Consider the following 13913-nt stretch of genomic DNA (forward strand, 5'->3'; position numbering starts at 1 on the left):
TGAAGGAGTTAAGTTTAAATATGGTTTAAATTTTGAAATTTTAATGTTTCGAAGGTATGATAAGGTTATAGAAATTAATGGTAAATTGAATTGTAAAATTTTCAAAGGTTAATGATGTTGAAATGAAATGAAGTGGTTCTAGTTATAAGGTAAAATAAGAACTTGTAAGAATGGACTGATATTAGATGAAAATCTGAAGTTATTACATATGAGGATAAACAGTTAAGGGTAAATTAAGAGGATATGAATTTGCTGAACCAACTTTTAAATGGAATACAAAAAGGGAGGTGAGAGGAAGTCAGGAAAATAAGTAAATGAATGGTAAGAAACTGAAAAGAGAGATTTTTATTTTTTCTTTTTCTTTTTCTGTGTTAAATTTTTGGCTTTTGTATTTCTCTTGTGTTTTTTTGGGTTGCCGTTCTGTGGCTTTTTTCTTGTTAAAATCTAATAAAATATCATTTTTTAAAAAAGGAAAAGAAAAAGATAAATAAACTTTTGTTTCAAAAAAAAAAAAAAAAAAAGAGAGAGAGAGAGAGAGAGAGAGAGAGCAGTTCAGAATCAGAGGCAGAAGATGAAGCGGGAGAGGAGGGGGACCAGGAGGCAGAGAGGAGTCTGGCTGAGGAAGACTCCTGGGTGTCTCCCCCTCCTGCTGAGATAAGCTCCCATCTCCCAGGACCAGAAGAGGCATGAAAAGGGCAGAGGAAAGGTTTAGCCTACAGGTAGGCACAGTCTCCGATTGCCTGGGGAAAACCCTGGAGAGAAGGGGACTTACACAACTGTGGAGAGTCAGGGACTTTTAGTCTCATGGGGGCAAGACCTGCTGGAGATGAGGGGCTGTGCTCATTAGGCCTGACTCTCCTGTGCAGATCCTTCTTTTGCTAATAAAGAATCAGCTCCAAATGGCCTGGTGTGATTGAGCTTGCTCCTTTCACAGTGCTTCTGAATCCCAGTTGCTGGAAACCGCAGAAGGGGAGAATTGCCCTTGTGTTCGAATCCTGCTTGTGGGTTTCCCATCTGGTTGGCCATTATGAGAAGAGGTTGCTGGACTAAGTGGGCCATTGGCCTGATCCAGCAACCAGCTCTTCTTATGTTCCTGGTTAAGTGTCCCCTTTCCCACAATCCATCCTGAGCTTTGCACATCCCTGGATGACCAACTTTTCTGGGACCCTTCAGCTGTGAATCCCGCATTGCAGGGGGTTGGGCTGGATGACCCTTTGGGTCCCTTGCAGCTCTGCAGCTCTGTGATTCTGTGACTTTTTTTGTGGTGCAAAGTCGCAGCAATTTTGTGGTGCAAAAATTCAGCTCTTCGGCTGTGCACAGAGAGTCCTGCTATCTGCTTGGACTACTGCCATGCGCTCTCCGTGGGGCTACCTTTGAAGGTGCCCCAGAAACTACAACTAATCCAGAATGCGGCAGCTAGACTGGGGACTGGGAGCGGCTGCCAGGACCACATAACACCAGTCCTGAAAGACCTACACTGGCTCCCAGTACGTTTCTGAGCACAATTCAAAGTGTTGGTGCTGACCTTGAAAGCCCTAAACGACCTCAGCCCAGTATACCTGAAGGAGCGTCTCCACCTCCATCATTCTGCCCGGACACTGAGGTCCAGCGCCGAGGGCCTTCTGGTGGTTCCCTCCCTGCAAGAAGCCAAGCTACAGGGAACCAGGCAGAGGGCCTTCTCGGTGGTGGCGCTCGCCCTGTGGAACGCCCTCCCACCAGATGTCAAAGAGAACAACAACTACCAGACTTTTAGAAGACATCTGAAGGCAGCCCAGTTCAGGGAAGCTTTTAATGTTTAACAGACCACTGTATTTTAATACTTTGTTGGAAGCCGCCCAGAGTGGCTGGGGAAACCCAGCCAGATGGGCGGGGTATAAATAATAAATTTTATTTTATTCTATTCTATTCTGCTGTGACGTTGCATGGGATCCTTAGGCATCCTCTCTCGGCAAGCGTTGGTGGATCAGCCCTGGCCTCCTGCCCTCCCCCATTTCAACACATAAATCTCCTGTTTAACTGCACCCACACACCGGCCGGGTGCCCCTGGGACATGCCAACTTTCGGCATCTGAGCCCATATATCCCCAAATTAATATCCTCCTCTGGCGCAGAGCCTCTGCTGCTCAGGAAATTAAACTCGCTTGCTGTGTGTTGGAATATTTATCTCTCAGGTTAATGAGTGTTTGCTGGAGGGGGGGGCGTCAGCGATAAGGACCCCGAACGCTGCTCTCCATCCCTTGACTGCAGGAGATCAAAGCAAAGATTGCAGAGGGCGAAATGACTGGCGCTGTTTTTAATAAGCACAGGAAAGGAGATGAAATAATAAAAGGGAATTGCTAGAATGGGTTTCATGATGGCTATAACTGCCCCCTCGAGGTAGGGGCATGAAGTTATTTCCCAGCTACCCAAAATAACTTTTCTTTTACAAAAGGCATGATAGGTAGTTCTGCCTACCGACGATTTTTGCAGACCCTTTATAATGATGATGATGATGATGATGATGATGATGATAATTTATTATTTATACCCCGCCCATCTGGCTGGGCTTCCCCAGCCACTCTGGGCGGCTTCCAACACAATATTAAAATACCACAATACATCAAACATTAAAAGCTTCCCTAAACCCTTCCCTGTGCGGCTTGGCTCGCTTGCGTGAGTCGCCTCAACAGTTTCCTCTCTGCTTTCTGGCTGCCGCTGCCTTGCATAACAGGCCAGAATTAGGAGGTAGGTCCGGTCTCCCCTTAGCTCCCCTGAGCAGTGTTTCTTTCTTTCTCCAACACCGCCTCTCTGCTTTGCCTTGCAGACCGCCACCACGGGACCCCCATGCTGCTGGAAGGGGTGAAGTGTATCGGAGCTGAGGTGGAGTACGACTCGGAGCAGAGTGAGTGGCACGGCTTCGACTAGGCCTGCCCCCCAACCCACCGCCTCCTCTTCCTCCTCCTCCTCTTCTTCGAACCCCGCTCGTCCTTCGAAGGCTTTTCTATGTATAAATATTTTCCGGTTATAAAGAGCTTGAAACGAGAATGCCCACCCCAACCGTTCGCTGGCTGCCTGACGCAGATCGTGCTTGTTTTGTGCCCGCCCCCATGGCGCTTGTCTTGTGGGTTTTTGGGGGTGCTGCGCTTTATCCCACCCATCCACCCTCCCGCCGGTTTCGAAAAGGCAGTTCTGTGGCTTAAGGCGAGAGCCGTCTCTCCGGCCTTCAAACTGCGTCTGTGGATGTGTGGCTTTTTGTCGAAAAGACCGTGCGCACCCCAATTTTTGCAAGCGGGTGCACATGCGCGGGGGACCCCCAGAGACCAGTTGTATGTGTGTTGATTTTCCTCCAGGTTTTAGCATCGTCTCGCTGCCTGCAAAAGCGCTTCCCATGGCCGCCCTTTCGCGAGCCTCAGTTTCCCAAGGGTTGCGCAGCGGCCGAGCGCATCAGCAGCCATCTCTAAACAGCCAGCAACTGGCTGCTCCCAAACAGCTGTTTCGGCTGGCTGCTCGAAGGGAGAGAAACCTGTGTTCCTTCAGGCGTTCGGATAACTTAAGGTTTCCCTGCCTTGCTGTAGATAGGTCAGGATTAGTTAGAGAGCCTTTGCCAAGACGGCGCCTTCCTGATGTTTTCGGACCGCAACTCCTGGCTGATGGGAATTCTAGTCCAAAACATCTGGAGAGTGCCGGCTTGGCGAGGCGCTGACTTAGGGCTGCATCAGTTGCTGGGGACCAATTTTACACAGCCCCCCTGCCTTTGGGCTGGGTGCTCTTATTTTCTTTCGCCTCCCCCTTCCCCAACCTCAGGGCAAACAAGCCTTCAAGGCGATACTTTCCTGGGAAGGTTCCCCCACGCAGATCAGCCTCTGGCCAGAGCCAAACAAGGCAGCCCATTATTACGGTAAAGGTGGGGCAGCCCCCAAAGGAGGAAAAAGTTGCCCGGTTGCCCTGCAAGAGTGTGTCTCTCCACCCCCCAAAAAACTCCTGTTTCTTCTTTGCTGTAGCCTGGGAAGGTTTGTTCCTTCCCAAGGCTTGAACCCTCCGTTGCCTTTCCAGAGATGCCCCGAGCGAATCTCTTTTTCTTGCAAGCCATACGGTGTCTTGAAACCCCCGCGTCACAGAAAACGTGTGTTTTGTTCTCTCTTCCTTCCTGCTGCAGTTTGTTTGCTTTTTAACGTCTTTTTCATGTTCAAGATTCGGAACCTCCGCTCCCGACACGATCTACCTACGGTCATTAGGATGAGGCGGCGTGGCTTAAGAGGCCAGGTTGAAGAGCTTTGACTTTTGGATTTCGCCCCCCAACCCCAAAGCAGTCCCCTGCAACTGGAAAAGTAGCTCTTCAGGGAGCTAGACTGCCACAGACTGATGTGCTAGATTTTTTACTTTCTTCTCCTTTCTCTTTTAAATTTTAAGTTTTCCACTTCCTGCAGCAGAACCTCCTGATTTTGAAATTTAAAAATCTGCTCCGGCGGTAGGAGGGAGGCAGTCTGATGTGCTCCTGCCTCGGCAACCCCATAACTAGACCACTGCCCTCTCTGGAGCAGCAGGGAGGTGAGGGCGCAGGATGAGACCCAAGGCTCATCCATTCTTCATGGCTGACACCTGTTTCATCTGTCTGAGGTGGGCACCCCTCCAGTGTTGCTCAACTCCCATTGTCCCTAACTATTGGGCCACGCCGTCTCAGGCTGCTGGGAGCTGAAGCCCATCGACATCTGGAGAGCTGCAGATGTTCTGTTCACTTGTTGGAGCCTTGTCTTTAAACACGGCGCTTCCTCTCCCAGATGTGTTTTCTTAACCATTCTCTTTTCTCTCTCACTTTTTTTTTCTTTTTTCAAAAAAGATTCATAGTTCAAAGACCAGGAATGTGATATAGTTAAGAAAGAAACCAATGGGTTTTTTATGTGCCTATATACATATACATATATACATAAATATATATATTCAAATAAACTTGTGTGTTTTGGGGGTTTTTTAAAAGCAAAAAAATCTCTAAAGGAAAACAATAAACTTCAGTTGGAACAAAAAAACCTCCTCTGCTGTCCTGTGTGGAATGACTGGGGATGAGGTTGGGGTTTTAAGTTTTCTCTTTTGCAATGAGGTCTTTTGTCCTGTGCACCCGGCTACCTCCAGCCTGTGGCCTTCCAGGTGGACTACAACTCACATCAGGCTGTGCTCCCATCAGTACTGCAAAGCGCCTGAAGGGGGCGCCCCGTTGGCAAAGTCTGAATCTTGTGGGTGGGAGGCCAGGAGTTGCTCTGCTGCCACCTACAGGCTGGAGCCCAGTCCAGCGTCTCTTCTGGAGCCTCGTCTAGGTCCCCAAACTGGGTGGCACTGCCCCCTGCAGGTGGGAGGGTGTGTGGTTTCCCCCTTGTTTTAATCATGCATTTTGCGTTTTATATTTTATTTTTATGTTGCGAGCCATCCTGAGATCTACAGATGAAGGGCAGCACACACATTAAATAAATAAGGTGAGGGGACATGATTAGCAGACCTTGAAAAGCCAGTATCGCTGGGTCATCTATTACTACTGGAAATTTATTTATACCTTGCCTTCTTCCCTGATGGGGCTCAAGGCGGCTTACAGATAAAAACCAAGAATTGCCAAAACATAGAAACAAACAAACGAACAGTGCAAAACAGTTTATCCTTAGCAGAGTAATTAAAACTATACGCACAGCTAAGTTTGCTGAAATAAGCAAACTGGCTTCAACTGGGCTTTGAGTAAATGCTGCAATTAATGGTTGTGGTTTCAGATGTTTACTGTGCGCGATTATCTTCCTCCATGGGTTGCGCAAACTGCTATTTCGGACCATGCTTTTCGCAGTGGAGGCCCTGGGGGTGCGGAACCAAGATGGCCGTGGCCTCCAAAACTTGGGGGACCCCGGTCTAGTTTGTTCAGGGTCAGGCAGCAAGAGAGCAATTTTACCTGTTGTTATTCCCCACCTATCCAGCAGAATTCAGTTGACTGGCGTCACTTCACTGCCCCCAGAATCACTCCTGTATATGTGAAATTGCTTTTCTGCAAATTGCTGGCCCCCCAAGCCAAACTCCCTCTGGATAATGGAGGCTCCCCAGTAATGGAAAGTCTCCCCCAGCCATCCTCTGCCTGCATCCTTTTAGCTCACCTGCTGGGGATCCTTTAACTACAGTTCCTTTTTAAATAATAATAATAATTGTTTATTTATTTATATGCCACTCATCTGACAAGCTTGCCCCTGCCACTCTGGGCAGCTTCTGACAAATTAAAACATCCACCTTTACTGCTGTTCCATGGCAGGTGAGTAAAGGTACAGGTTGAGCGGAGGAGTGCTGGGACGCTAGTCCAGAACCCTTTTAAAAATAATTGCTTTAGTGCATTCCAGGCTCTCTCTCTCCTAGGACTGCAGGAGGAAGTGGGAGGGTGGTGGCAACAATTCCTGGAGAGTTAGACCCATGGAAAGCAGGGCTGTTGCAATGCAGTTGGGCAACAAAGGGCGTGTGAGAAGCTCTCAGAGGCGGCCAGAGATCAGGGGGAAATGCATCTTTCAAAATGTGACGGAACCTTTTAATATATGTTCAAATAAAATTGGGAAAGGTCCAAGAGATTATACATCTTCTCATCGCTGATATTAGAATTTTTTGTCATATTGATGCAAAACTTAAAGCTTCTACTAGGAGATAATGATCCTTTCACAATGTGCTGCAGACTGGAATCCAGAGGGGTAGCTTACTAGGCAGCCATTTGTCTAAAATTTACATTACAAAACCCACAATAAGGTTTATTTCCTAAACCTTGAATCTTTTGAAGGAGGTGGCAGTGTCTGAAGAATGATCACAGGCAGCGATGTAGGTTTTCCAGGAAATTTGAACGGGCTCACTTAGAGAAATCAGAAATGCATTATAGTGATATAAAGGGGGGGAAATGAAATTGCCAGCTTGTCTAACACTTATTTTTTTTATTTTGTTTTGACTATGGCAGACCAACACGGCTACCTACCTGTAACTTATTTGTAATTGACATTCACAGTTACTAATTAATCTGTGAAGCAGAACATTTTCCACAGAAAAAAGGGGATCCTTTAACTCCAGTTCCTGCATTGCAGGGGGTTGGACTAGATGACCCTCGGGTCCCTTCCAGTCTTCGAGGTCTGCAATTCAGGAAGCCAAGAGCTGATCTGCCTGCCAAGCATTCCTCCTGCCTGACAAGGAATTGTAGAGTTGGAAGGAAAACCCCCCAAGGGGAATCACAGCTGAAGCCTCCATGCCCACTCACATCTGGGCCCCACACACTCATCTCACAGAAGAGAAAAGCAAAAATCACTTCCGTTTATTTTTCTCTAATAAAGCCACATTGGCCGCAACAAACTCATGAATGTCCACCCGTTCTCCCGAGGGAGAGAAAGAGAGAGTGAGAGTGCGGGTTTATACACAATATAGAAAAATAAAATTTTGGGTGGGTTCCTACAAAGCGACATATTACAAGCATTAAGAAGTGGAGGCAGAACAGAGGCTCCAAGGACAGGCCAGAAAAGCTTTTTATCACAGTTTGGAAGGGGCAGGGTGGCGATGTGGACAGTTTATTCAGCCAGATCTTCCAGAGAATGGTGCAATCCTGCCTGGCTAGTTGGAGGGCAAAGATGGTTGGTGGAGCAGTGAGCAGGCCGGTTAAAGGGACTCTGAGCTGTTGAGGGTGGGGTGTCACTGGAGGCAGTCAACTTATTCTGATTTCCTCCCCATCCTTTTCCTTTGCAAAGATGCAATAGACACAAGCAGTTCTCAAGACTTGAGCATCAGTTGTTTAAAAGCCCAGACTCTGAAGAGACAAGCTGGACACTTAGAAAAAAACTCCCATTTCCAGGAAGCAACATCCAAAACCAAGATCAGGGGTCAGCCACCTATTTCAACAGGGGGCCGGTCCACTGTCCCTCAGACCTTGTGGGGGGCCGGACTATATTTTGAAAAAGAATACAAACGAATTCCTATGCCCCACAAATAACCCAGAGATGCATTTTAAATAAAAGGGCATATTCTACTCATGTAAAAACACGCTGATTCCTGGACCGTCCACAAGCCGGTTTTAGAAGGTGATTGGGCCGGATCCGGCCCCCGGGTCTTAGTTTGCCCACCCATGACCCAGATATACCTGTGATATCCACCCCCCTCCAGTTCTGCTTACATCAAGAGAACTAGACGGAAAAGACCAACAAGGAGCCGCTCACTGAAATGACTTCTAAAAAGTGAATATAGCTCTGAGGGGCTCAAGACGGCTGGGCTACAGCTTTGGGTTTGGGGGAGCAGGCAAAATATTGCCCTAGTGACCAGCCTCTCCCCTTGCCCCCAGCTGAATGAATCTCGCCCTTCCGCTCTGGGCAGGCTGGTGAAAGCTGAGCTGGGCTTTTATTTGGATTAAGGCACGATAAGTAGAGAAACTGCTCCACCTGCCGTTCACACTGGTACCCACTGGATGCTGCCGATGGGATTGGCAGTCCAAGACAGAGGTTGGGGAGACCCAGATAAAGCCATGCCAGTCTTCCTCTAAAATGGAAGGTAGGTCGAAATATACATACAGTGGTACCTCAGGTTACATACGCTTCAGGTTACATATGCTTCAGGTTACAGATTCCGCTAACCCAGAAATAGTGCTTCAGGTTAAGAACTTTGCTTCAGGATGAGAACAAAAATCGTGCTCCGGCGGCGCGGCGGCAGTGGGAGGCCCCATTAGCTAAAGTGGTGCTTCAGGTTAAGAACAGTTTCAGGTTAAGAACGGACCTCCGGAACGAATTAAGTACTTAACCCGAGGTACCTCTGTACTTCAGACATGCATTGTTATTCACCGTTGCCTTAAATGCCTGTCCTGTTCCCCATGCAAAAGCACAGAATCTTTCCATTTTTTGCTCATGCAGTTGCTTTAATTATCCAACACCTTGTGCATTGAGATGCTTCATTTGTGTGTGTGTGTGTGTGTGTGTGTGTGTGTGAACCCAACAATATTTAAGGATATTATTTTGTAAACACTTCATGTTTCCAGAAGGCATCGCTTTGTCCTTGATCTTAGGCAAGACAATTGAAAAATTGTGGTGTTTTTTGGTGTTTTTGTAAAAAAGAATAAGAAGCTTAACAACTCTGGGGTTTTCCAGAATGTCCTAGTTTTTACTTTTTGAAATATGGCAATTCTAGGAGTGGGGGAGTTGCATGGAATGGAATGTGGATACAGTGGTACCTCGGGTTACATACACTTCAGGTTACAGACTCCGCTAACCCAGAAATAGTGCTTCAGGTTAAGAACTTTGCTTCAGGATGAGAACAGAAATCGGGCTCTGGCGGCGCGGCGGCAGCAGGAGGCCCCATTAGCTAAAGTGGTGCTTCAGGTTAAGAACAGTTTCAGGTTAAGAAAGGACCTCCAGAACGAATTAAGTACTTAACCCGAGGTACCACTGTATTGTATTTCATCTTCCCATGGTGACACTGCTAGGTGAAATTTCCAGCTCCCCAGCTAGTTCAATTATGGTCTTGAATGAAGGACTGCTGCTGCTGCATCCTGGACCATTCCATCTGCAAGGCCCATCATTGGACGCAAATTTGTCTCTCCAAAACCTGAAGGAAAATGGAAGGGAAGGTTATGGGACCAACCTCTTCTGTGGAATTTCTCTCCTTGGAGTTTTTTTACCGCTGGCCTGCAAAGCTGCCCACTCTTTTGCTCTCTTCTAGAGTCCTGAGAAGATAATATACGACTGTGATCCAGTTGCCACCACCAAAGACCAAGACTAATGATGGGAAAGATGAAAGGGTCCACCTGGTATTCCAGCTTGCCTTTCTTTGGCGAGTTGAAGCAAAGAGGATGTGTTTCTGGAGCCTGACCTGTGCTGGATTTCTTCCCAAGTCTGACATGACTCAACCAGAAAAATCCACAGAGGAGAGGAGGAGGAGGAGGACCTTAGCCAAACCCTTTCCTCCTCCTCCTCCTCCTCCTCCAAGGCCTCAAATGTCCAGGGCATCAGTTGGAAAGGAAATCGATGGAAGCTCTCACGGTCTTTGACGTCTGGACGTCCATGGCTGCCACCTTGATCTCAGTGTCTCCAAACTGCATGCTGGCTCGGATCTCCCTCCTGTTCTTCTTTGGAGAGCTGGGCTCCTCCAACTCATCCAGGTCCAGGCTGATGGTACCGCATTTCCTGACCCCGGGGTCGGTGATGTAGACCACGTCGTCGGTGCCACAGCAGTAGATGTTGATGATGATCTTCCGCTGCCCCACACGCGCGGGGCAGTAGCTCCTCTGCACCACCTCGCCCAGGGCCACGGACTGGTCCACGGAGACAAACTTCTCAAAGATGTCGGTGCACCAGTTCTTCCCTTCCTTGACCAGCAGCTTCTCCCTGGGGTGCTTGCCCTCCACAAACTTGTTGAGCACCCCCACACCGTAGGTTAGAGGGGAGCGCCTCACGCGGACGATGGTGGGGTCCAGGCCGAAGAGCACCGCGCCTTTCAGGATGGTCAGGCCCACGTCCTGCGGGATGATGACCCGGCAGACGGCGCTGAAGGCCGACTGGACCGCGTACTGCAGCATCGAGGACTCGGCAAAACCTCCCACCAGGAAGAGGAACTTGATATCTTTGACTTCCGGCTTCTTCATGAGGTCACCTGAAGGGAGAGAGGGGACAGTGGAGGGAGGTGGATAGGGGCAAAAGGAGGGTGGAAAAACTTGGCAAGGTTCCATTTGGAGCCAGTAACTGTCAATAATAATCATAATCATAATCATAATAATAATAATAATAATAATAATAATAATAATAATAATTTATACCCCGCCCATCTGGCTGGGTTTCCCCAGCCACTCTGGGCGGCTTCCAACAAAATACTAAAATACAATAACCTTTTAAACATTAAAAGCTTCCCTAAACAGGGCTGCCTTCAGATGTCTTCTAAAAGTCTGGTAGTTGTTGTTCTCTTTGACATCTGGTGGGAGGGCATTACACAAGGCGGGCGCCACTCTGCCTGGTTCCCTGTAACTTGGCTTCATGCAGTGAGGGAACCACCAGAAGGCCCTCGACGCTGGACCTCCGTGTCCGGGCTGAATGATGGTGGTGGAGACGCTCCTTCAGGTATACAGGACCAAGGCCATTTTGGGCTTTAAATGTCATCACCAACACTTTGAATTGTGCTCGGAAACGTACAGGGAGCCAATGTAGGTCTCTCAGGACCGGTGTTATATGGTCCCGGTGGGCACTCCCAGTCACCAGTCTAGCTGCAGCATTCTGGATTAGTTGCAGTTTCCGGGTCACCTTCAAAGGTAGCCCCACGTAGAGCGCATTGCAGTAGTCCAAGCAGGAGATAACCAGAGCATGCACCACTCTGGCGAGACTGTCTGCGGGCAGGAAGGGCCACAGCCTGTGTACCAGATGGAGCTGGTAGACAGCAGCCCTGGACACAGAATTGACCTGCACCTCCATGGACAGCTGTGAGTCCAAAATGACTCCCAGGCTGCGCACCTGGTCCTTCGGGGGCACAGTTACCCCATTCAGGACCAGGGAGTCCTCCACACCCGCCCGCCCCCTGTCCCCCCAAAACAGTACTTCTGTCAAGGCTCCGGGACAGAGCTGAGGCTTTTCTGACCCTCCACACCTGTCAGGTAGGCTCACTGTCAGCAGAAAGAACCTACGAGGTTCCCTGCAGGATCAGGGCAACATCCTATCTGGTCCAGCATCCTCTTCTCACAGTGGCCAGCCAGATGTCTGTGGGAAACCAGCAAGCAGGATTTGAACACAAGACCTCTCCCCGCTCCTGCAGTTTCCAGCAACTGGGATTCAGAAGCATTGCTGCCCCCAACTGTATACCCTCCAATGTTTCTCTGGTGAAAATTGGAACGTCCTGTTCCATGAGAATAATAATTTTATTACTTGTATGAAACAATCCAACTGGGCAGCTTCCAACATACAGTGGTACCTTGGTTCTCAAAAGGCTGAGTTGCCGAACAAATCGACTCCCGAACGCCGCAAACTCAGACGTAATTGTTCCAGTTTGTGGACGTTTTTCGGAAGCTGAACGTCTGACGCGGTTTCCGCTTGAGTGCAGGAAGCTCCTGCAGCCAATCAGAAGCCACATCTTGGTTTTCGAACGGTTTCGGGAGTCGAATGGACCCCTGGAACAGATTAAGTTCGAGAGTACCACTGAATATAAAAATATAAAGGTAGAAGGTAAAGGGACCCCTGACCATTAGGTCCAGTCGTGGACGACTCTGGAGTTGTGGCGCTCATCTCGCTTTATTGGCCGAGGGAGCCGGCGTACAGCTTCCGGGTCATGTGGCCACCAGTACTAAGCCGCTTCTGGCGAAACCATAGCAGCACATGGAAATGCCGTTTACCTTCCCGCTGGAGCGATACCTATTTATCTACTTGCACTTTGCCGTGCTTTCGAACTGCTAGCTTGGCAGGAGCAGGGACCGAGCAACGGGAGCTCACCCCATTGTGGGGATTTGAACCGCCAACCTTCTGATCGGCAAGTCCTAGGCTCTGTGATTTAACCCACAGCACCACCCGCGTCCCTTATATAAAAATATAATAAAGCATTAAACATTTAAAAAAACGCCTTCCCTATACAAGACTGCCTTCTAAGAGTGTCTTCTAAAAGTTGTATACTTGCCTATCTCCTTGGCTTGAGGGTCGCATAACTCCATACCCACCAAGAGATCTCTGATGAAAATAGGGAGGTCCAAGTGGGACATTTTGGGATCAAATCAGAAACCGAGGTGGCTTCTGTAAGTCCGAGACTGTCCCTGGAAAATAAGGACACTTGGAGGGTAGCAAGACCACAGGAGAGGGGGATCCTGGGAGTCTCACACTTGGACGATGCGGCCGTCCACAGGATCAGGCTGCAAGCTGGTGGAACTGACCAGCAAAACGATACAAATACAGAATTAGACGGGACTCTGAGGATCATCTGGTCCAACCCCTGCAAGGCAGGAATCTTCTGCCCAGTGCGGGACTTGAACTCACAGCACTTGAGTTTAAGCGGTTCATTCTCTACCAACGAAGCTATCCACACTCACAAACTGACACACTTCCCCCCCCCTTTTGCCCATTTCAGGGCATTGCCCACAGGGGGAAGAAGGTTGGCATTGAGTGGCTGCATGCAGCCGAGCTCTCCAACTGGGGGACTCACCGATGTGTGTGATAATCTGGCTGATGGTTGGCTGGAAGAGCTCGTTCATGGCTTCAGAGGACATGCGCAACATCCCTTGCGAGGACCACTTCACCAGGTTCACGCTGGAGATGCCAGAAAAGAGATTACTTATACATTTTTATTTTTATTTTTATTTGTTTTGTTTTTTTGCTGTTTATTTATTTATTGGTTTTCACATATTACATTACAATACAGACGTACCAAAACCAACACCATTTCCTCCCCATTACATTTATATTTCTTCAATTCATCATATTATTCTTTTCTCCCTCCTCCCACTTCCCTCCGCCCCCACTCGATTTCCTCCACATTATACAATTTACAATAATCTTTGCATTCTACAGTCTTCTCAAATCATCTACATATTCTTATTATCTTTCCTTACTAATTTTTCTTCCATACAGTACTTCACATTTTAATCTAGGCATATTAGCGTATCTTTTTTTCAGCAATATTTTGCCATATATTCATCAAAACATTTCCACTGTGGTGTAGTGGTTAAGAGCGGTGGACTCGTAATCTGGTGAACCGGGTTCGCGTCTCCACTCCTCCACATGCAGCTGCTGGGTGACCCTGGGCTGGTCAGACTTCTTTGAAGTCTCTCAGCCCCTCTCACCTCACAGAGTGTTTGTTGTGGTCGAGGAAGGGAAAGGAGAATGTTAGCCGCTTTGAGACTCCTTCGGGTAGTGATAAAGCGGGATATCAAATCCAAACTCTTCTTCTTCACTCCTTTTAAAATTTTTGATTTGACTGATTTCTTATTATAGCAGTTAATTTTGCCAA

General features: G+C 48.2%; 2 protein-coding genes across 2 annotated transcripts in view; one reads left to right on the top strand and one right to left on the bottom strand.

Moving 5' to 3' along the window:
* The window catches only part of ADISSP (adipose secreted signaling protein), a 46050-nt gene extending 39181 nt beyond the window's left edge, over nucleotides 1-6869 (top strand). Inside the window, exons 5-6 of the mRNA XM_081877407.1 lie at nucleotides 2803-2880; nucleotides 4170-6869. Of these exons, the coding sequence (XP_081733533.1) occupies nucleotides 2803-2880; nucleotides 4170-4213 (122 nt within the window). The 3' untranslated portion in view covers nucleotides 4214-6869. The remainder of the gene's footprint in view (nucleotides 1-2802; nucleotides 2881-4169) is intronic.
* Nucleotides 6870-7260: 391 nt separating this feature from the next.
* Nucleotides 7261-13913, bottom strand: part of HSPA12B (heat shock protein family A (Hsp70) member 12B) — a 53610-nt gene continuing 46957 nt past the window's right edge. The window contains exons 12-13 of the mRNA XM_081876852.1: nucleotides 13110-13213; nucleotides 7261-10592 (exon numbers count right to left, since the gene is read on the bottom strand). Of these exons, the coding sequence (XP_081732978.1) occupies nucleotides 9949-10592; nucleotides 13110-13213 (748 nt within the window). The 3' untranslated portion in view covers nucleotides 7261-9948. The remainder of the gene's footprint in view (nucleotides 10593-13109; nucleotides 13214-13913) is intronic.

The sequence above is a fragment of the Podarcis erhardii genome (assembly GCF_964252035.2).
Source record: "Podarcis erhardii genome assembly, chromosome: 9".
NCBI classification, from domain to species: domain Eukaryota; kingdom Metazoa; phylum Chordata; class Lepidosauria; order Squamata; family Lacertidae; genus Podarcis; species Podarcis erhardii.